The sequence below is a fragment of the Oculina patagonica genome, chromosome 6 (assembly GCF_052425735.1).
Source record: "Oculina patagonica isolate OP01 chromosome 6, crgOcupat, whole genome shotgun sequence".
Classification (NCBI taxonomy): domain Eukaryota; kingdom Metazoa; phylum Cnidaria; class Anthozoa; order Scleractinia; family Oculinidae; genus Oculina; species Oculina patagonica.
This window is the reverse complement of record NC_135763.1, coordinates 33,755,443-33,779,177: the sequence shown is the minus strand read 5'-3', so window position 1 is coordinate 33,779,177 and position 23,735 is coordinate 33,755,443. Positions and strand designations below refer to the sequence as shown.

The 23,735-nt window shown below is 41.0% G+C and overlaps 2 protein-coding genes across 3 annotated transcripts in view; one reads left to right on the top strand and one right to left on the bottom strand.

Moving 5' to 3' along the window:
- The first annotated feature begins 450 nt into the window (after positions 1 to 450).
- Positions 451 to 18,815, top strand: LOC144656802 (uncharacterized). 2 transcript variants are annotated; one of them, XR_013571392.1, is made up of 11 exons: positions 451 to 604; positions 1,810 to 2,246; positions 11,986 to 12,107; positions 12,360 to 12,446; positions 13,457 to 13,537; positions 14,978 to 15,069; positions 16,111 to 16,339; positions 16,440 to 16,562; positions 16,851 to 17,034; positions 17,524 to 17,818; positions 18,072 to 18,815. XR_013571392.1 is itself a non-coding variant. In XM_078517046.1 (10 exons), exons 1-10 carry the CDS (start codon positions 485 to 487, stop codon positions 17,702 to 17,704), a joined length of 1,656 nt encoding a protein of 551 aa, XP_078373172.1. In that variant the 5' UTR covers positions 451 to 484; the 3' UTR covers positions 17,705 to 18,815. The 2 variants fall into 2 exon arrangements, 1 of the variants encoding a protein (XP_078373172.1); XM_078517046.1 differs by having other exon boundaries at positions 17,524 to 18,815.
- Positions 18,816 to 20,095: 1,280 nt separating this feature from the next.
- LOC144656800 (uncharacterized) overlaps positions 20,096 to 23,735 on the bottom strand; it is a 16,392-nt gene continuing 12,752 nt past the window's right edge. Inside the window, exons 6-8 of the mRNA XM_078517042.1 lie at positions 22,048 to 22,183; positions 21,370 to 21,851; positions 20,096 to 20,922 (exon numbers count right to left, since the gene is read on the bottom strand). Coding sequence (XP_078373168.1) covers positions 20,608 to 20,922; positions 21,370 to 21,851; positions 22,048 to 22,183 — 933 coding nt within the window. The 3' untranslated portion in view covers positions 20,096 to 20,607. The remainder of the gene's footprint in view (positions 20,923 to 21,369; positions 21,852 to 22,047; positions 22,184 to 23,735) is intronic.

The following is a 23,735-nucleotide window of genomic DNA, read 5'->3' as shown; positions in this document are numbered from 1 at the left end:
TTAAAAAAAAATATATTCCCGTGATCATAATCAAATCCTTTTGATTTTATATTCCTGAATATAGTGCTTTTGCCAATACTACAAAGAAAACAATAATGAATAAATAATGTATACTGAAGAAAATTTAATTTAGTTTATCGCACTTGACAATCTTCCAAGCCATAAAATGCGCAGCTTCTGAAAACTACAATAAGTGGAAACTTGACAAACGAATCAATTAATTTTAGTAAAATTTTTATCGCAGTAAAATAAAGCATTCAAAAAATTATATGCGTATTTAAACCGGGATTTAAACAATTAAAAAAAACAGTTTAATACAATAATAATACCGTATTAAAGTAATAAAGAAAACAAGCTTTTTGCGCGCTGGAAAGCTGGAAAGGTGAAGCGAGACGGAGACAGGGGAGGGCTGCAATTACTTCCTAACCCTACCCCAGCCAGGATGAAAAATTGTTCCCAGTCTTCTCTCTTTTCCGTCTGAATAATGGCCGACTTGGAAAAGCAAAGTATTGTTGTTGAGCTCCGTAAATTTAGAAAAAAGCTACGTCAGATCGAGAAATTAGAGGATTTAGAGCGGGAATTGACAGAAGAAGAATTTCTCAAGGTAACAGATAACTAATATTACCTTTTACCGAATTGTCTTGAAGACTTGAAAGATGGTAAACAAATGATCGGCCAGCCACGTAGCTACAAGTTGCTAGTGAAGATGTCGTAGCTTGAAATTTATTCTCTTTGTTAAGGAAAACAAGTTATTGTTTTCATTCTTTTAGTACAAAAAAAGAAGGAGTTGAACTTTGTGATCAACTTAAAGATGACTAGTCAATTGTAAATGCAGTTTAGAGACTAACTGCATGCATGAATAATAATATATGATTTTGAAATTATGAATAAATGAAATCATATATTTGAATTGCGGATGAAGAATAAATGAAGAGATGATCCTCGCAGTTATGAACATAACTTAAGCAGTTGCGAAAAGAAAGCCTGAAAAAATCAGGCTTGCCACGACTCCAACCCTGACCTCTGCGATACTGGTGCAGCGCTCTAACCAATTTTCATTTTCATCCCAGAGGTCAGGGTTACCATTATTTAATATACAATCTTCGTTCACTGTCCGCGCCATTGGTTAAAATAGATCACGTGATTTTGCTTTACCTGTCGTCAGCAAACTCCGACAGTGCTGTATTGACAATAATGCACAAAAATCGTGCATTATTTAGTGTCTTCAGCTTCAAGGCTTGTAGAAGTGGAAGAAAAATATATTTCTCAAATAATTAACGATCCAGTACCAAACAAAATCGAAGAGGACAACAACTTGAAGCGCTTTCATGTTCAAAGGTAAACATCAGCTCAATAAATTCATTTTTGTGTGCGATTGACTTGCTTGTTGCTTGATTGTGAAAGCCATCGACTTGCTTTGAACAAGCTTCTCGCTGACTGTATTTATGAACGGCCACAGCTGATGAACGATTTTATGAACCATTTTAAGCTTAATTTCTGTACGGCTTATTTGTGATTTATATATTATTGATCTAATCCTGTGTAATAATGTACTACCCTTCTTACTTTTAAACATTATTGTTTGAAGTTCGTTAATCGCTTGCAGTGAGGCCTTGCTGGCCTCACAATGAACTCGAAATTTCAATACTGCACTCGGCTACGCCTCATGCAGTATTGAAAATTTCTCGTTCATTGTGCGGCCAGCGCGTGCGTGTATTTGTAAACAAAACACTCACAACCAGTCTCTAACCCATAAATAACACAGGATCCCATCTCAAATTCACACTCGGCGTCACTGTTTTATTGTAGCTATCAAAGAAAGATGAAGTACGTTCCAAAGTACAGCAGTTGGTAGCTAGAGATGAGGAACTAAACACCGAACTACAAAACATGGAACGTGAAAGACAACAAGATGAACAAACCTCGGCAACTGAACAAGAACATGAAACAGATACACCAGCTACTGTAGAGTCTCATACTGACGAAGCAGCGTCACAAGAAGCTGTCAGTGAAACTGTCCAGAGCGAAAATAACCTTGCCTTAAATGATGAAGTTAATGATCAGGCTCCTGTTAAAACATGCCCTAAAGAACCTGGTGTCAGGACACCGAATACAAAAGTTACAACAGAGCCACTGCTGTCATCTTCAAACAAGACTAACATGAGGTTTTTTGTGAGGAGTTTGGAAGGCCATAATGATGTGATATGTGATGTTGCTTGTAGGGGCTCAGTACTTGTGTCTGGAGGGTATGTTTCCTTTGGTATTGATTTATAATGATATCATACATGTCTTGGTTCAGTAGACAGCATGACTGAGCCGGGTTTTCAAACCATGATTAAGCTAATCCAGGATTAGCGTGAATTTTGATATCAGTTTTTCCACGTTCAGTGAGGTTTTTCTGTTAATATTCTCTATCGTCCAGTTTTGAAGTCGACTAATCTCAAACTCCACAACAAATAAGCAATAAAAAAACTTTTATACAAGAGAAATTGAACCCTCGATCAACTTTTAATCCTGGGTTAGTGTTAATCGGCTTTCGAACAACCCGGCCCAGATGTATAAAGAAGGGGGTTTGGCGTGAAGGGCTGTAAGGAGAATTATTGGGAAAGGTGATTAAGGAGAGGGTCCTGAAGGGAGGGGGGGGGTATAAATCCCATTTTCCCAGGCCCAAAGTTTGCCCAAATCCCATTTCCCAGCCTATTGTTTTTTTCCAGATTTTCCAAATCCCAGTCCCAGTTCTATTGTTTTTCTGTCTGTGATTTCCATTCCCAGTGACCACATCCCAGTCCCAGTGACCCAAATTCCATTTCTGCATTGAAAATTTGCCCAAATACCAGTTCCCATTTTACCCCTTCAGGCACCTCTAAAGAGGAAGGAGGAATAGCTAGACATAGACATACAAACAAGGCAAAAGAGTCATGCTGCATTGTTTTAGCCTACCTTATTATAGGAAATTAAGGCTTGGTATGTTGTGACCCTTTCACCCTCATTCGCATGCCTTCTCAACACAAGAATATCTTATCGCAGGCCCAACTGCAATAACAGCTATTACATAAGGGGAACCAGAACTGGAATCAAGGGGGGATAGGAAGGGTTCCCTCCTGTCCCTTTGATCACACTGCCTTCATGCTGTCTACTTGCTCATTCAGCTTGCCCCCTGAGTTTCCTTGTCTCTCCCCTTTCTATGCCTGCTACACAACAGGAATAAGTTTACGATAATAACTGGGACGTTTCAGTATTCCCATTTCTTTATGTTTGGAACATACAAACAGACATGGCGCTTGTATGGGCCCCCTATGGTATATTTTTTTATATCTTCATGTGCAACCCTAAACAAGACCTTGTTGGCAAAAATATAAGCATAAGCAAAGCAAGGAGCATCCCCCGTCCCTTTCATATGGGAGTCCCCCCCCCTGGGGTGTTGGAGCCATAAAGGAACAAAACAATTAATATTGAGAAGTGAATCGTATTAATTTTAGAGTCGTACCCAGTCCTAATATGTGGAGGGAGACAGGGCATGTTGGAGTTCAGTAGAATAGGAGGCAGGAGGTTCACCGCGGTCAAACGTCTCAGGCAGATTTTCTTTCCATTTCAGCGTTTTTTGTTCGTATTGAAGTGTTAGTACGAGCAAGGATAGATAAAATAGTTGCCGAGTGAAAGCATAATCCCATTACTTCAGCTAAACGAGTGTTTTTACTTTTTAAATGTTTCGCATCCAAACCAAAGGTGCTCTGACAAATGGCGCCGACAAGTAGCTACAAGTCCGCTTATCGCTATTTTCAAACACGTAGAACTTTTTTAGTAAAGCTCCAAAAAACTTAGTAAACCCTTAGGATACCGGTTATGTATCGAACTTCGAACTGTGAAAATTAAAACCTTATGATATCTTTGCAGTACTTTTCTTATTTTTTGCATATTTCTGTTGTTTGACCGCGGTGGAGGCAGGAGGAGTACAGGAGGAGGGAGAAGGGAGGAAAGGAAGTGGAATTCCCAAGGCAGTGAGAACTTGGAGAAATTGAAATTTTTTTTTTTTTGCAGCATTCCATATTTTTTTTTTTGCAATACAAATAGCACAAAGAGGTGTGAACCACCAACAAAAGGGGGGGGGGGGGGCCCCACAAAGGGCAGGATCCAGGAGTAAAAAAATTATGGGTGGTGGGAAATACAGACCCCCGTCCCCACTCCTGAAAATCTTTGTCTCGTCTCAATGGTGATTGCTTGCTCTCCAAGTTATATACATTCCTACATTTAGGGCTTGTGTACTTCGTGGTCAACCAAACAGGGTCGGTCAGGGTTTTTAGGTACGGTACAGTATACAGGGGCATTTTAAACTGGGTATACTGTATTTTTACCTAAAAGTGGACCTTTTGGGGTATAAAGTATACTGTGTTATTCCAAATTTTGGTATTTTGCATGATTGTTGGGGGAAATTTTTGGTATACTGGGTACATGTTTTTAAGGTATACTGGTATACCACTTACCCCCCTGGCCGACCCAGACCAAATGGTGACAACAACATCAACAACCGTTATTTGCATTCAAATATATACAGCAAAAAAGATTACCTTAAATAAAATGGATTACAAATAAGTAACTCTACGATGTTTGCTCAATCAACGGTAGTCAAATAGCACAAAATTAAAAGAAAATTTCCTTGCTTATTGTCTTGGATTTTGCTGGAGCTTACAAAAATGAATGAAAAAAAAGTAAGACTCCACAAGAGAATGATTGACGTTTTCTCTTCAGTGGCATCCCTGGCATCTCAAGCTAAGTGCATGGTCACTAAAAACATGCATATTTTACAATTTTTTTCATAAACAAAGCGAACCTTTTCAGTAAATTTCTGGCTTAATAAAGATAAACATGCATTTGGCGGGAACAGTTTTGGCATAAGGTGCTCACGCTTCGTACGTTTGACCGCTGTTATGTGTATTTTGTAAGAGTTTGGATCATAAGAAAGGGAACAAGGTGACAGCAAAATGCCATGCAAACAAATTTATAGACACCTGACTACCCAATTTATTTAAAACCCAGTCTTTACCGCTGTGGGTTAACCAAAAACAAGAGGTTTTCTTTTATTTGCGTATTTGGTAACGGGTGGCACGCGCGGGAAAAGTGAAAACATGTAACCGACGCGAACGGCGGGAAAATCTTGTTACCGCCGGCGGTACATGCGGCGGGAAAATCGGTTGATGATTACTCTGATTGGTTACAGCAAGCGGGATTGGAGTTTTTTAAACCAATGAGGAAGCTAGAAATCTTTTCAAACGTGTCGAAGTTTTGAATTATTTTGCATAGAAAGATAGTCGCTCTTGTTTCAGTGGTGTGGCGGCAATACAAAGCATGTATGAACAAATACCGTATTTACTCGATTAAGCGCCGCCCCCGAATAAGCGCCGCCCTCGAATAAGCGCCGCATATAGGAAAAAAAGTTAATAAGCGCCGCCCCCGAATAAGCGCCGCAGTCCCGATGCGGTGCTTATTCCAGAAATTCCGTTTAACCAAAAAGAGCACTACAAAGCAACGCTAAAACAAACTTGGACATTTCTTTCCATCAAAAGCGATGTTTTGCAGTTCAAAGTAATTGTTTTACCGCTCGCCCATTAGTTTTCTATCCAACATTCTTACAATACGTTGTTCTGTAAATGTTGTGAAGGCCGCAAACTTTTCTAGGAAAGCTAGCGCCACTTCCCCCTTGAGCAAGAGAGACGAATACTGACAATCAAAAGACGCTATTTTCAATTACTGTAAAATATTAAATTCTTTGTGGGTCCAAATTTTAAATAAGCGCCGCCCTCAAATAAGCGCCGCCCTCGAATAAGCGCCGCACTTGAGGCGCGAAAAATTTAATAAGCGCCGCGGCGCTTATTCGAGTAAATACGGTAGGCTCTTTCACGATAGCGTTTTTGTATTTATATTATAGTGCAAATTGTGTACGTGATTTCTAAAGGAGCAAACAACTGGTTCCTTAGAATTTTTAAGTTTTCCATAACTATGCTACGCTTTCAGTATTTTTTGAGAAATATTTTAATTTTAGGTGATTTCCAGCTTTTGTAAAAAATTAAAGAAACGACTTGCGTAGTTAACAAGACGAGATATCGAGTACCATTTTAAGCTAAACCGTAATAATTATAGTTTGGCTATTGCACGGAGCCAATTTTTTAAGAATCAGCTTTTTCATTGTTTGTACCCTGGCAAACCGCATGGCTAATTTGTATTATAATATAAAACCATTATGGCGGCTGTCGTGAATATAATCTATTGGTCAACTTGATGGACCTGAAACGGATTCTATTCGACATTTAGATGAATAATGATCGGATAATACGTCTTACGTTTATTCGTCTAAAACGGGTAATCTGTCTCTAAATTTATATCCACGCCGTCGGACAAGAGATTGCCGAGTTTTTACTGATATTTTTGGAAACAGAGGAGGTTTGGTAACTGCGTGTCCTCTAAGCATCATGGGACATATTTACAACAATTCTTCAGTTTGTTTTGATACCGAGAAAGATTATCTTTTAAAATATTTCCCTATTTATATCTACAAGTTTTAATCCTCATATATGGATAATCCATTAATGCGGATGATTCGTCCCGTCGGCCGGATATTTAGTCCGTATTAATTCGGCCAAAAATAACTCACGAAAACACTTTTGAAAGATCTTCATTCCTGAGGTGGCAAAAGGCTGCTAGGTTTGGGTTGCAAGCATCAAGTTTTAAATGTTCGTGTTTCGGCGGATTTTTTCGTAGTGAAGTGTTTGTTCGATGATTTTCGAACGGCTAAGTCAAGCCTAAGCTATCTGTCGTGATAGCTCGTGTACCTACCTGTCGAGAGACCAGTTCTCTGCTGAGATATGCGGCTTTTTAAGTCTTAATATTTAATGACAGTTTGGTTTCATCCTAATTTGCAAGAAACTTTGGCCTTGAGGTTATTATTTACCGGTTGATAAGCAAGGTTATATCATGCACTGAAGTTATGGGAGACTGAAGTGTAATACACTGAGATGTAATCGTCGAGATCGTCTTTTATTGACTTGGTCATCCCTGCGTGGAAAATATTTTTCATGTTGTTTAACATCAAGAGGGATAAGAGCAGGTATTTTCACTTATCTCACAGCCCTGTTACCTGTTATTGACTTTAGGTGCTGCAATGTTATGCCTTGTGGACCTCAACAATTGTTTTCTGTTTTCTAACAAGGGAATTTTTACTGGAAAAAAATTTGCCCGTGTACTAAAGTTCAGCTTATATTTTTATCTGGTCTTATTGTCCTCAAATTTAAATTAATTTTCTCTTTCTATAATATATATTAAATTAAACGCATATTATACCCTGCTTTGGCAAAATCAGAGAAGCATTAAGGCAAATTTGCTTCATTCTAGTTTTGAAACCGAGAGTAATTTTTGTTCTTGCATTTCTTCTTCATTTATTCATTGCGTCGCTTGAATGATAGGCCTTTTAAACGCTATAAAAATATCCAGTTTTATTAATCAAAATGCATCTATTTGTCCACTTCAATCGCACATTAAAAGTTAAACAGCAATAATTTGTTATTATACCGAACCTAACTAGCCTGTTTTATAATAGCGAAAGGCATTCCTTCTTGAGCATTCCTTCGACAGCATGAACGTAATTCTTTCTGACAAAAATTATTTATTTAACTGCATTTTCTATATTACTGCTATTAAAAGTTTTGTAACTAAACTGTCTATGGAAATCAAAATAAGGGAGATTCACTGCCAGCAATTTATACAATGCCGACTTCCGCCTCGTATTTTTCCTAAATCACACCTGATTTGTTATCGAGAAAAGTCGAGGACAGAAAGAAATAATGAACTCAAGTTCTGTTTTAGGATAAACGTTTGCCGAAGTGAGCGCCAGAATCCCGTGCTGTTTTGTTGTACCTTTACTGACTTTCCATTCAGGGCTTCGGCGCGGAAAGAGTTCTCCGAAGGATTACCGACTCTTTATCGATCTGTCACGGAGACGTATAACAACCGAAGTAGGTTTCGTTCCTCCGCGCGTTCGCCGATAACACACCAGTGTTACATTTCGGAAATGAACTTTTCCCCGATCTATCTTATTTTACATTATTCGTGTATTCTTAGCTTTGGTGAAACCTGCCTCGCAAGCCTACTGCACAAAACATTGCTTCGTATAACCGAGCCTTTGAGTTCGCGCTAGGCGAACGTAGTAGTCTATGAACAGTGCTTAGCTCCTCTCTCCTCCGCAGAGGTTCCCGATGGGCGGTCGTTGTAAAAATCCGCCGGGCAAGGTGAGTGCAGGCGCACTCGAGATCGAGATCCACTTCGGCCGCCCTCGCCGTTTTATTTCGCCTGCACTCTTTTCATACAGCGGACTCTCCCCACCGAAAACCTCTCTGAGGAGCCTCTGCGGAGGAGAGAGGCTTAGCTCCTCTTGCAAATTGTCGAACAAGGGGCAAAAAAAAAGTGATCGCGCAAAAGTTGGAGCGGGACACAATCGCGCCAAATTTGTGCCGCTTCTTGCTCTGGGGTTGTTAAAGGTGAGCTGGGACTGAGGAGGAAATAAATTTATAACATTATAAGGAAGTCATAAAATATTAACTTTGTTACTTCTTCGAGTTTTCTTTGTTCACCTACTTTGTTATAGCCTGCGAGCAGGCTCCCGATGATGTTTTCGGCGAGCGGAGCGAGCCGAGTTATGTGTCGGGTCGGGACTCAAAATCGGGGGAGCCTGCGGACAAAGCTTTTTTGCCGCTTTTCCCTGCACGAGATTCTAGTGCAACATCTGATTGGTCGAATCACTGACTGTTGACAGGTCTTATCAACATATCTCAATTTGCCGACACCGTAAATATACACGGACGCGATGGAATGCGGCTTATGGTAAATAAAAGTGACGGGCCTACACGACTCTTACGTTCGTGACATTTGTAAACTTTGCCGTTTTATGTTGAGTTCGGTCTTTCGACCTTGTTTGATTCTGACTTCTTTCTGAGGGTACTGTTATTATTTGGAGGCTTTATGTATTGAATAGACTTTCTCAAAGTCCTTCGACGCGCGGTTTAGGTATGTCACGACTTCGTCACTCGCGGTCGTCGCTTCGCGACGCTTCTCGGCTCGCTTCGCTCGCCAATAGAGGGCGACTTCGTGCAAGTCTATGTATTGAATAGAGCCGTAAGATTGTGTGGCCATTTAAGTGTCTAGGGTCATTAGTCCGCGCTGCGTGGTTTCCGTTTGTAGAGTTGAATATGACACCTCTAAATTTGTACTCTCACAGGCGGCCCAAGCTCACAATTAGAGGAGTTAAAATATTTAACATAATTCTCTTTTGTAACCGTATGCGAAACGTGACTCTCGACCGGCAGCATATGGAGGTGTTGTGTTACAACGGTTCTCATTTATAAAGGTTTGTATGGGAGAATACGCTTTCGAATTTATAGCTAAATATAATAAGATTTTGACAATAAAATCAACTTACTTCAATGCCCTGTCGTTATGTCTGTTGTTATCTTGGTTCTCAGGCCGATCCGAGGCGTTTTAAGCGAGTTATGCAATTTTTGGTTTCCACTGCTAAGAAGAAGTAAAGGCTGAACACTCGATTCCGGACTGCCTGCCGCTCGAACCGAAAAAATCTCGTCGAAAGCACGCCAATCGGCCCAATTCCTTTCCATAATAAAAGTAGAGGTTTAAGCGCTTCTTTTCCATAAGATTCCAACCCGAGTACGTCCTCATAGCGCACGCCACAGAGCTTCGAATCCAGCTAAACTCGCCTTCACGGCTTTCGAAACATGCTGCCATGAGACGCCATGGACACCTTCGAGGCCCGAACAGAATGTCGGGCCAAAAAAACTACCCCGACCGGGGTAGGAACCGGAGAAGGGGACTGTGGAGACAAGTAGATTTCGTGCTGACAATTCTCCGGTTCCTACCCCGGTCGGGGTAGTTTTTTTGGCCCGACATTCTGTTCGGGCCTCGAAGGTGTCCATGGCGTCTCATGGCAGCATGTTTCGAAAGCCGTGAAGGCGAGTTTAGCTGGATTCGAAGCTCTGTGGCGTGCGCTATGAGGACGTACTCGGGTTGGAATCTTATGGAAAAGAAGCGCTTAAACCTCTACTTTTATTATGGAAAGGAATTGGGCCGATTGGCGTGCTTTCGACGAGATTTTTTCGGTTCGAGCGGCAGGCAGTCCGGAATCGAGTGTTCAGCCTTTACTTCTTCTTAGCAGTGGAAACCAAAAATTGCATAACTCGCTTAAAACGCCTCGGATCGGCCTGAGAACCAAGATAACAACAGACATAACGACAGGGCATTGAAGTAAGTTGATTTTATTGTCAAAATCTTATTATATTTAGCTATAAATTCGAAAGCGTATTCTCCCATACAAACCTTTATAAATGAGAACCGTTGTAACACAACACCTCCATATGCTGCCGGTCGAGAGTCACGTTTCGCATACGGTTACAAAAGAGAATTATGTTAAATATTTTAACTCCTCTAATTGTGAGCTTGGGCCGCCTGTGGTACTCTGCCACATGTTGTGCTAGTTCAGTTTGTTTTGGCTCAATTCTATTTGCAAGATATGCTTTAGGCTCTCAAAATGTTCGCCCTGGAAGGACAAGATCTGAAATGTTCCGTGAAAATGTAAACTACTTGCATTTTATTGACGCCGGACCCGGCATTTTAATCAATACTGTTGCAAGATGGTCATGTATTGTCTTATCACGGATTTATCTTTTGTCCGGCTTAGCCAGAGACTGTTTCAGCTTTACTATGGAAAAGCTGAAAGTTGGTTTCAGAGAGACATTCTGTGTTGTAAAGGCTGCTTCTTGCATTATTTTGATCGTTCGCTCTGTCTTTCAAGCTCGATTTTTAGGATTTTTAACCTCCTTTGTTCGTTGCGTAATGTTGGCACCACATGATTCAAATATAAATTTGAAAACTTTACGCGCTTTACTCTTTGGCATCCTTGCATTCAAACTCCACCACCTTTCCACTTTGAGGATACCCAATAAAGATCTAGGAGAAAAAAATCGGAATTTCAACGTTGAAATTTAACTGAATAATGACAATAATGTACAGTACCATGTTACGAAAGTGTCGCGGCAAAAATCACATTAGAGCGTTTTAAGTTGATTAACTAACCTTGACAACTGTTTCGCTTTTACTTGTGGAATATTCATTAAGCCTGCATTTGTTCCTCAACTGTAAGGGGGACTTCAATGCTATCCTCGCTTGTTTCATCCGTAAAAGCTAGTGTCCTGCGCGAAGTTTTAATAGCGGAAACACTATCTCTATTTCGCTTTGCCGAAGGTGTAACACCGGCCGGCGAACGAAACTCCACCGATCGTTTTGTACTCATTGTATTTCTTTCGGGAGATCCGCCAGCGATTGATGAGTCAGGCGAAGGGTCTTTCACACTTAAAGACGGTTCACTGCATCGGCTTGTGAAGACGGAAACTGAATGAGAGAGGCGAACAGCTTGTCGAGCACACGGCATGCAAAAAAGAACTGAAAACCCCTCTTTCTTTTCTACTTGTAATCCAAGGATTTCCAAGGCCTCTGCCACGACGACGCTATCTTGTCCGGGGACAACAAGAAGTTCCTTATTTTTAGAAACATCGAAAACCGGCACAGAATTTACCCTTTTTGAACTGCTCAAAGACTTTTTACAAAAGCGGCAATGAGGATCGCTCCGATCCATATTGGAGAAAAGCGCGGTTTTTTCCCGCGAGCTGTCATTTTCAAGTACGCTCTAATTACATTCCAATGCATCTAGGCGGAGAAGGTGGAGTTGATGACACGTTGTCGACAGATTAGTGACAGATGATGACAGGTTTATAAAAAGGGGCGGAATGGCTGCCTCCATGCTTTGTCAACAGGCTCTCCCAGCCCCCCCCTCCGCTCTTCCTTTTTTCTTTTTTTCGCCCCCTCCCCGACCGGAGAGCCTGTTCACAGGCTAACTTTGTTATGACACTGATTTAATCCCGGCCTTCTTTGCAGCCGCGACACCATGCTTAAATTATGGGATGCCGACACTGGGCGAGAGATGAGGAGCATGGGCGGGCATACGGGAACTATAACATCAGTTTTTCTTTTACCAAAAAAGGACATGTCGTCATGTGGTGAGTGAGTAGATTCCATAGAGTGGCTGTCCGTCTGTCTATCTGTCTGTCTGCCTGTCTGTCTGTCTGCCTGTTACTCTGCCTGGCAGCCTGTCTCTCAGTCGGACTGTCTGCCTGACTGGCTGTTGTTTGTCTGCATATTTGCTTATTTATTAATTTGCTACTGAAAACACCAATGTGTACAAGGTCAAAAATAATTGTTAAGTGAACCACTTACCGTGCATTTCTCACCTTTCCTTTCCTCTATACTAGATGTGCCATCCAGCTTTCGAACTGACCAGTACTCGGTGCTCACGGGCTCAAAAGATTGCTCCATGAAAATCTGGTCCCTCGCTAGCGGTGAGTTGTCAGTTTATGAAGGTTTTTTTTTTCTTTCCGGACTTTTTTCAGTGAGGATTTCTCCTACAAAATTGCATTGCGAAGCAAGTCTGTTTAAGGTGCAGATTTTCGGCTGAAAATATTTGCAGCGGTCATTCGTCAGTGTGCACAGGCTATAGGATAGAAATCTTTGCTCCCGTCCACTCTTTCCGCAATTCGACTTCCTGCCTCGCCTCTACCCCACTTGGTCTATTTTTGATTGATACAGTGAATAGGCCATCACCGACCCATCCCTCCCCCCTTCCTCTCCAACCCGTCAATGCCCGAAACCCGCTGAGGAGTTCGGAAAAAGCAAATAGACGGTTGGTGATTTACCTAAAGTTCTAATTAAGGTTATGGAATGTCGAAGACAGTCATGTTTGGTTTCTGCAACTAAAAAGAGCATCGTCTCGAACTGACTCTCATGTTTGGCCACGCCTAGCCTGCGAGCAGGCTCACGGCTCCTGCTCACGCTTAGGAATACACGCGCGGGAACGAGTTGGTGGATGACGTCTCGTCGCCGGCTCTTTCTTGGGTTTCTTCAGTAAAAGAAAAACGTGAGTCGCAACGTGACTCTGTTCTCACGTGTCACCGACTGTCACGCTTTTGAGGCGGCCGTCACGTTATAAGTGGTGTTGTTTGCTGGTCCCCTGGGGGACTTCCTCTGTTGATGTTTGCATAACAGAGATGAAATAAATCTGGTTTTTCAAGTGTTTTAAAATTCGTAAACAAATACATCCATTTTGCAAGAAAACGGAAAATACAACTTGACCATCAGAAAGCAACTTTATCTTTGTCAAGGGGTAATAAGGCAGTTTACCTGTGCATGTGAACATGCGAAACATGGGGTTTATGCGTAAGTTTTGTTGTTATACGTTTTCAATGGAATTTCATTCATACAAAGCTGGATATCTTTTTACATTTTCACGTGCGTATTGCGTAGTTAAATAGTTTTCCTTTTTTCATGGATTTTTTTTCTCCTCTTTTCGCAGGTCAGATTAAGCGGTCTATGTACGCGTTTTCGCCCGTGGAGTGCCTCGATTGCAACAGTAATCTAACTGCAGCTGGACTAGGTACGGTCGGTCAAAGTTCTCGGATTTGCATGTGATTTGACCGTGTGCGTTTGTGTTTATCAAGCGAACTTTGTACCGCTAGTTTTCGTTGTAAACTCAGGTGGTACGTTACAAATGACACTCTTAGGTCGGAAAAGAGTCAGTTTGTTGAATACAAAAGTATTCTCCTTACTGCGAAGAAGTTAACGATACTAGTGATAAAGTCGATAAACATGTTTGTTGTGTTTATGTTTCAAGGGACTGTGTCACGGATTTTGCCTAAATTTAGACATACGAAAATGAGCACCAAATTGAGTGAAATATAAAATAACCACTCGAAACAGCAAAGGAACATTTTAATAACACAGCAAACACAAAAGAAAGTACGGATGGACAAAAATTCAAGATTGAAACGGATTATGATATGAGTTTTTGACCCGGGGGGGGGGGGGGTACTCCATATAATGGCCTATACGGGGAGGCTCCGCCCGAAAGGGGTACCTTTTTCAGGCTTAAGGTATACAAAAGGGTAGCGATTTCACAAGTTTAGGTATATGAAAGGGTATGTAAATCCGTCATTTAGGTTTTTTAAAAGGCCTGTAATTAAAATATTTCGAACATACGCACTTTTTGGCTGCATTATTTTAATTTATTAAGCGCTACTTAAAAATGACGAGAAAACGTCCTGTTCTAAGGCTATGTCACGTCTTTTAGGTATATGAAAGGGGTACCTCCCCGTTTAAAACTTTTTTGAGTGCCCCCCCGGGGGGGGGTTTGAAATACTGTTGGGCTGAACAGTTTTCAAAGTTCATCTCGTTTGTTTGCAACTTTTAATTATATTCCCTGGTAGACATATTTGTTTGTAATGAAGCTACGGTTTTGTTGTTTAGGTCCATAGTAGTAATTTCTTCGCTAACATTATGTTTCACAGCGGATATTTGGCAAATCTTAGATTTGAATGAAACCCGTGTTATCGGCCGTGTAAAATGTACTAAAATGAAGTGGTTTGTGAAAATAAGAATGTTTTCCAGTTAGAGAAAGAGTTTCCAGAAAGCCCTTGGTGCAGACTGTTTTTTTTTTTTTCAAAGCTATGTTTTCATCTTACTTAGATCACTTTCATGCAGTATTTTATGATCGGCGTACATTTTTAAAATTTGTGATCATTTATGACAAAGATCACCTCTGAATTTAAGGCTTGTCTTAATTTTGTTTTTGATTTTTTGCCATGAATCTTTTTCGATTGTGTGCGATCTTTCAAATAAAGAAGATCTGTGCGTTTGCAAATTTCAAAACCTGCACAACTAGTGTCGACCGGTCGCAGAAATGACACTACGAAGGGCTGTTGTTTCGTGAAAACTGCTCGCCAAAGAGAACAAACACTCCGGTCTCCGAAACTTTGCAAACGATGGATTATTTACAGAAAGAGGAAGGGGTATTGATACCTTCTGTTGGTTATTTCAGATGGCGGTAAAGTTGAGCTTTGGGACCTGGAGACCGGAACTACTGTGAGATCGGTGCGCGGCCATGATGAAGATGCTGTCACGGCTGTCAAGGTAACTATGGTAACGTCAAAATTCTGTGCAGGGGGGCGGGCGCGCAGGAGTCACGCGCTGCGTACAAACTTGTATGGCAGGTTTTCCTAGCCATGGGTGTTTTTCTTTACGAAACTTTTAACCTGCGTAGCAGAGCGTCGAAAGGGGAGGGAGGGGAGGGGGAGTTGGGAAGAGGGAGAGAAATAGGGAAAAAACGGAGGGGGAGTGGGGACGAGAAGGGGAGGGAAATTCCTGCGTGTCTAAGAAGCGCGCGATGCGTTCTGATTGGTTAACGTACTAACAGTTAACTGACAGTTACTAAATTGGATTACCGGAAAATTGGTGGGCGTTATGCAAAATATCGGGTTCTTACGGCAGTCGTTCCCTCTTCCCTTCTTTTCCCCTCTCCCTTCCCTTTTTACGCCTGCCACGCAGGCTACGAAACTTTCTATTTAGTGAATTTCATGTTTGATTTGATAGCGAACAATTTCTGACTTTTCCTGTTGTAAAGATTGTAAAACAGATAGTTATAATTTTGAACAAGATCGGTTGTTGGTTGTTGTTTAGATCCGTTTCAAACCTTTTCCAAAGCAAGCCAAGATGTAAGGGTTTGTATGGGAATGGACCTACGTAATCGAAATTAGGCGCTAGAAATAGGGACAAGTTAGCTATGAATCATTCGGAAGGATTACTTTACTTTTCTTGGCTTTAGTGCAGTGTCTAACAAATTTTCGGTAATTTAAAAAATAGTTAAAACACCGAGGTTTTTTCTATTTTGTATAAAAGCGTTTTACTTTACAGTTTGAGAGTTGTCCACGGAAAAAAATAACGTAAAATAAGAAAACAATCAAAAAATGAAAGAAAGACCCTCTGTAGGTAACATTTTTGGAACCACCTTCTTTTACAATGAAAAAATCGAAACAAATTAGTCTAATTTATTAAAGGGTTGTTCCATGATCTTGTCGTTGCGCAATTTTATCTTAGGTGACACTGAATTTAAGTGATTCATCTTGTATGGAAAGTAGCCAATAACAGTGGGAGATCATGAATGTCATTTTCTAGTTTCAGGGCGAGCGTGTGATTAGTGGCTCGGCCACAGGGGTGGTAAAGGTCTGGGACATCCGGGATAATTCCCTTAAACCAGTGATGAGCTCGGACCAGGCCTCTGTGGACCAACCTGACGCGGGCGTTACAGTCAAACCGAGACGAGTTCGTTGCTTAGCAACAACAGAACAAACAGTTTACTGGGGAGATGACGGGGTTAATATAAAGGCGATGGACTTGAATTCAGGTACAGGAATAAATAACTTTGTTTTTCATCATTCGATTGACTAGTCGGTGGTCTTTCTTGCCCTTCGACATCCTAATTATTTTAATTTTTTTCTCGTCAGGTAAACTTCGTAAGCTACGTAATCACGTGACAGAGTTTGGATCAACGGGTGCCATGGAGACCGCGGGCTCATGTCTAGTAAGCGCCGGGTATGATCTGGACCGAGGAAATGGATACTTGAATGGTATGGAACAGTGTTATGGACTTAAATTGACATTTTTTTAACTTGGCCTCATAAAGGATTGCTTGTGGAACCATGATCGTTTAAGATGTCATGAGTTGTTTCTTCAGATGCAGCTTTTGCGCTTTGTTAGTTCGCCAAGCCCTTTATTTTTTTTTTACCACGAAGCTGAAAGGAATACTCTCAGCTCTAGTGATTCTTTTTTGTATTTACGACTTCAATACGGAATTGCTTTATCAACTTGATTTTAATCTGTTATTCCAGTTTAACTTGTTTGTTTAACCCGTTTAGTTCGCAGCCTACCCTCGGAGGAATACCTGGCAACTGTGGATGACGACAGCACTGGAAGCATCACGTGCTTATCATGCACGCAGACAACACGTGATCAGGTGACCCTGCACAGGATGTGCACGGGAGGACTGGAGCTGAAACTCTGGGATCAGCTGCCGAGTTCAAAAGTGAAGAAACGTTCAAGGTTAGTGTTGGATTTCATTGCTTCGAATAAAGTTAATGCAAAAAATAGTGCCTTCGATGCGAGAAATTAGGTTGATGCGAAAAATCAATTCATTTTCTTGCAAACAGGAAGGGAATGAATATAATTATTAACCGGCGGATATTGGCCATGTTACCGCGTTTTGGGAGGCGCGCGGTGGCCTTATGGTTAGCGCGCTGGACTCCAGATCAAGCGGTCCGGGTTCGAGCCCTGGCCGGGGACACTGCATTGTGTTCTTGGGCAAAACACTTTTCTCTCACAGTGCCTCTCTCCGGCGAATTTAATGCTGGAGGGTAACCCTGCGATTGACCAGCTTAATGTCACGGAAACCGGGATAAGCTCGGGTCTGATGGGTCACTAGGCTCGAACACATTACCGCATTCTTAACTTAAAAAGAATGATATGACAATAGGAAAAGAAAAGTAATATTTTAAGATTGGGATGTACCATTACTTCCGCTTTACCCTTCAGACCGGACACAGATGATGTCTACGTGACAGCCAAGCATGTCCGCCGCTACAGCCAACCGGATGTTAGCGACACAGAGAGCAGCGAAGATGAAGACGACCAACCGGAAGGGGACGACTCCGATGACGATGATGACGTCAGTACTGTCGGAAGTACGTCACGATCCTGGTGCACGATATCTTGATTACGTGCTCACGAAGATTGCAATGTGACGGAATGATCGTATTCTTTAACTGGGATGGAAACACACAAACAAATCCAGCTGATCGAATTCTTCCTCACCACTCCCCAAGGAAAGGTTGTTTAGAGTATCGAGAAGTTCTTGTGATCGCTGGCAGTTGAACGCAAGCAAAGGACGTTTTTTTTTTCGTTCTCTTTCCTAGCTATAACAGTTGACAATGACACTGAAAAAGCGAATAGTACTAAGGGTAATTTAAGGAGCAAGATTGACCTTCAATGTACGCGATTGCTCGACTGTAATTCGGTTAGAGCGATTTTCTATTGCTTATCGTAAAACCAAAATCAAAGAACTAACCGAACGCCTGGAACAGGCTAAAATCAAAGTTGTCACTCTGGCCAATCACAAAGGACATAGACAATCCAGTGAACCAATCAAAACTCGACGGAAATAAATGTAGCCGGCACGAACTGCGGAAAACGTGTGTCAGCGAGTCACGATTGGTTTTGGTTTTATTTCTGATTGGATGAGAGAGTGGAAGGAATTTTCGAAACCAGTCACTAAGCGTCGTTATGCAAAACCAAAGCTAACGCGAATCACTTTTGATGCTCAAGTGAAAATCGCTCTGCATTTAAATTTCATCGGCTAGCCGAGTATAAGTCATTAGAGAGATTAATTAAGCGTCACGTCTGTTTTTTTTGTTTGTTTGTTTATTTCAACTTTAACCGTAGGCCGTTAGCCGTTTTTGAAAGGAAATAGTAATCGTAAGTTGTAACATTTATTTTTTGCCTTTTTCTGATGGATTGTTAAAACAAAAACAACTAAGATGCCGGCTTCCGTAGAATTTCTTGTGTAAATTTTTCTCTAATCTCTGCGTTCACTGTTTTGGGGCGGTTTTGTAGGCGCCACTGTCAGTCGTACTGTTTTGAAAGGGTCCCTTATGGGATGCAACTTTTTATATCCGTCGTTTTAGACAGACACATTTTATAGACACGAAGTGTTTCTTTATGAAGTGTTTATCTTGCGCGAAGAAAATTTTATGTATATGACTTTGAAAATATTTGAAGCCCTCAAAATTATTGAAAAAAATTAATAAAAATCGAGAAAAATTATTTTATTATTGTGGTTCGTTTCTCCTTTTAAACTCGTATCTTGGTTTTTGTTCTTTAAATTTTCTTTTTATGACCCTTGTACCATACCCAAAGAGTGGTCCAGGTGGAATTTTTCCTTCCAATTTCAAGACATCAGGGCCGGGGTTGTTCGAAAGACGATTAGCGCTAACCCAGGATTAAAAGATGATCAAGATTTTAATTTCTCTTGTTTTAAAGGGTTTCCCAAAGCTAATATTTTGTTAAGTTTGAGATTGGTCCATGTCAAAACTGTGGGACAGAAAATATTAACAGAAAACCTCAACGAAATTATATAAAATTGAAATCAAATTTCACGCTAATCCTGGATTAGCTTAATCATGCTTTGAACAACCGGGCCCAGTAGTGCATGTAGCAGCTCTCGTAAGCTTGTAGATTTTGCCGTTCCTCTGGTATAGCAGTTTCTATTGTTTTTTTTTTTTTTTTTTTTTTTTTTTTTGTTGGGGGGGGGGGGGGGCTAGGGGCATTGCTTCTGTTGAATTTTTCTCTCAAAGGGAAGCAAGCCATTCAGGTGAGACCTTGCAAAAGCTGCTACCCGACCCGCGTTTTTCTCGCCAAAAATCAGTAAATTGTTTTCTCGAACGCATTCCTATGCTATTTTAGGGAAATCTTACATTGACTTGATGGCCGATCCAGACCTTCAGATAAGTAGGGGGCCCGATCATCCAACCCGGGAATAAGGGTAACTAAATTCTCATAACTATAACATGAAAAGAAATAAGACAGGGTAATGAGAATTGATATTTTGGGTCCGATTTGCCAAAACGTACCTAGCGGAGACACTACAACCAATTTCAAAAATAGTTAAGACACTCTTGGTTAAGAATGTCATTTAAGACATTTGTATATTGATACCTTGTGCCCCCCACCTAGCCTCTCCCGCTGACCATCAGTATTGCATTCAACCTTTAAGCAAATGCTTTGAAATGAGGGAGGGGGGGGGGGGTCAAAATAAAAATTATTTGTCTATTTTTCCAACGACGACATGTTTTTGAAGAAAATGCAATTTCTAGGAGAGTGTAGCTCAGTTGTAAATCATATTTGTAGTTGAGAAAACAAGGGCCCAGCTTGAATGGAATTTTCGTTGAGGCACTAGATGGATTTCCCATTCTTATTCTTCGATCAAAATATAACACGAGTAATCCGAAAGTTGAAATGTCACGTCATTACGACCATTAATTACCACGCGTTGCCTAGCAACCCGGAGGGCTCATCATTTCTTGGAGAAAGAATTCAATTGACAAAGATAGTTATTCATACTTTTTAAGTCTCTAAAATCATTTATTCTTTTAGAAGTTGTTTGAACTAAAAACTTGACAATTTCTCTAAGCTTGAATTTTGTAACTGACTGAGAACTCGGAATTGGTGAATTCATATTCGAAAATTCGGAAGTAAACTTAACTGCAGACCTTTAGATTCAATAAAGAGTACGAATACAGTACGAGATGTCACCACAATGATTTCAGCAGAATATTAAAACAAGATTTAAACCACAAATTTCCAAGATCTATTATAACTGGGGTTTTTTGTGGGCAACATTTGTAAAAGTATAGCCTTTCGATACGGCTTTACCGATGGTTACCAAGTTTTCCGCGCCAAAATGACAGCATTTCACACACATACGCATCGGTACATCTCGTACTCGTTATAGAATCTAGAAAACCTCTATTTTTTTGACGGATAAAGCTATGCCAAACGATACGAAAACACCATACATCTTAAAATGTGAGGCCTTAGGCTACAACGTAACAAATATCACAGCTACTTTTTGCCGCCTTTTACTGGTGATCCCTGTTTCATGCGTAGCAGCTTGTCCAGCACGTCTTCGGTGAAAGGCAGTGCTTTTTCCAGGGCCTGGGACTGGTTCCTACACAGGTTGCGCCTGTCCCGGATGTCCTGCCTCTCCTGTAAGAAGTCGACCAAGTCCTCCTTATCCAAGGCGCGGCCAAGATCATCCACCAACTGTGTGACGAAGAAATGCAGGATGCAGCGCGGGACTGTGTCACAGACGTTCATTTTCAGCACGTTGAAGCATCGCACCACATTCCTTTTTAAACTCTTCATGTCTTCAAGTTCCTAAATGTCAAGAAGATAAAATATTTCCCAAGAATGGCCAAAATTGGCCATTCTTGGCCATTCTTCCTCAAATCCAAATTGGAGATACTCTGGCTGGTGACGCTGGTAACACAGGGGCCCCATGACGGACCACAACCATACCAACCCCTATTTGGTTAGTTTTCTATTTCTTCTGGGAAAACTATGAGTGATTTGATTAACGATAATTTTTTGTTAATTAACTATGTGCATTCACTTATAACTAGACCATTTACTTCACAATGGTATCAAATATTCCTAAATTCAGACGGAATAAGACACCCTGTTTCAGAAGAAATAGAAAATTGCTCTGCTCTATAAAAATTTCAAGCTCGACAACCTTACTCTAAACATCTACAAGTAACTACGCCAGTCTTCCCCCCTCTTCCACGGGAAATATTACACTCTGCAGCGGCGCTGTATACTTACCTTGCAGTTTACAAATGAAGTATGTGCGGAACTGTTGCCATGACCTTCAATCTCATTGACCAGTTGCGGAGGGTATAGTTTTCCCGCTAAGTCCTTCATTTGGCTCATCGTCTTTGACTTCAGGATCGGATGAGACTTGCCACCATCCTTCATCGGCAAAGATTCCCAGTTGTCAATCTCGCCTGGCGTGGGGACTGGTACAAACACCAGGTCAACTCTTTTCTTCTGCATTTCAAGGAACTGTCCGATGAACTGAATGGTCTGCTGGCGCTTCGTTTCAAAAATTTTGTTCACGACTTTCGCTTCGACAGCTTGTTTGAGGTTGGGGAACTTGGACAAGCAGCGCTCGATGGTTATTTGGACGATTTCCCGAAGAGTTTTCTCGACATCTTCCACAAGCTTCTCCGATATGGGTCCCAGTTTATCAACTGGGCTTGGAACGTCCTTAACTGTCTTAACATGACGGCCTTGTTGCTCGTATCCTGCACACAAAATACAATAAGACAGTGGTACACCAGGTCTTGAGAACTGAACAATGATCACCAAGAAATTTTGGAACATGGACTCTTTTGTACGTCAAGGTCAATAACAATTGAAAATGAAACGGATCACAAGATAAAACAATTACTTACAAAGCCGATTAAAAAAAATGAAGAGTATCCGTAAAAGGTGTTGTACCTGTGTATTTCTCGTACAGCAGTTTCTGCAGCAGCTGGCTATTTTCACTGCTCTCTCCAAGTGGGGCATTGGCACCCTCTAACTTCTTTTGCTGTCTTCTTATGTCATCGTCATTACGCATGGCAAGAGGATCCACCTAAACACGGCAGACATCATTAATCGGGACTAACTATCCTGCACTCAGTTGATGTAGTGAGACAATAGCGAGAAACCTCATGGCATAATTATACCACGTAACATTTAGTTCATGTAGAATACTACTGACAACGGTTAGCCTAAATAGCGCTCCGGTTAGCCTATCTTAGCTTGGGTTGCTTGTAGGCTTTGGTAGATTGTGTCCGAAAAAAAAAGCATATTATGCTTTTAGCAGTGCTCATATTTTTTAGAAATTATGCCACAATTATGCTACTTCCTGAAAATTATGCTCTCTGTCACCGAAATTATGCTACTTAGATTTTGAGGGAAATAAAAATCACCAGTAGCTTACTATCAGTTTTAACTTTAATGAACATTCATATAGTCCACCTTCCAGTCTTACAGTCTTTAGCATCGCAAATACGCATGTGCGCACCTCGAAAAGCCAAATGATTAACAAATGATTTCCAAATCAACCGTTTCTGGGTTCTGAATCCGGGACATTCTGGGTCAGAAAGTAACTTGTATATACTTGTTTTAGACGCCATCCAGGCAAACCCCACAGTTCAGTATAAAGACAACTATGCCTTAAAAAATTAAAAAATTTAAAAAAAAAATTAAAATTTAAAAAAAAACTATTAGATATGCACAGGGTGACCTAGAGTCTGCTGGACCACATTTGATCATGAGCCTTAGCACAGAACTCAATATTTTACAAAAACAATACAGAAATAAAATACAAACTGAATTATTCTAGAACTATGATGTTTTTTTGTTTGTTTTCAACGCAGAAAAGCTCGGATTATGCTAGCAGTGCTAAACTGAAATAAAAGCTTAAAATACTGCTCGTTTTGCTAAATTATGCTTAAAATTATGCTAGCAAAATCTACCAAAGCCTAGTTGCTTGCGGTTAGCTTTTAAAATAGGGTTAGGATTTCTATCCAAAAAAAAAAAAAAAGAATTCTGGCAGTTAGTAGTCGGTGGCCTAGTGGATATCATTCTCGTTCGGCGTGTCCGTAACCCGGGTTCGAATCCTCTTGGTCTCAACTTTTTTTAACTTAAAAAAAATACGTTAAGTGTGATTTGTATCTTGTGTATGAAAAAAATAAGAAGTCTCACGGCATCAAGTGAGTGCTTCAGATAGTCACTCACACCATTAAGGTCGGGACACACTAGGCGACAAGTTGCAGCGACAGGTCTCTGCGACAAGTCGCTCCGTGTGTACTTTTTCAAAACAAGTCGCTGCGACAAGGCGTTTGTTCGGTGCACACGCAGCGAGTGGGAATGCGAACTAGTTTTCCAATCCAATATGGCGAAAATACATGACGCTCTCTGATTGGTTAATTTATATTTTATCGCAGCGATTATTCGCAGACGTGTACATACGCTGCGACAATGCTGCGATGTGTCGAAATTCAAACTGGTTTGAATTCGTGCGACACATCGCAGCGACAAAATTCTGTCGCAGCGACTTGTTTGTCGCAAGAATGCACCATGTTACACGAGGCGACATGTCGCCGCGATGTCTTGCAGCGACGTGTCGCCTGGTGTGT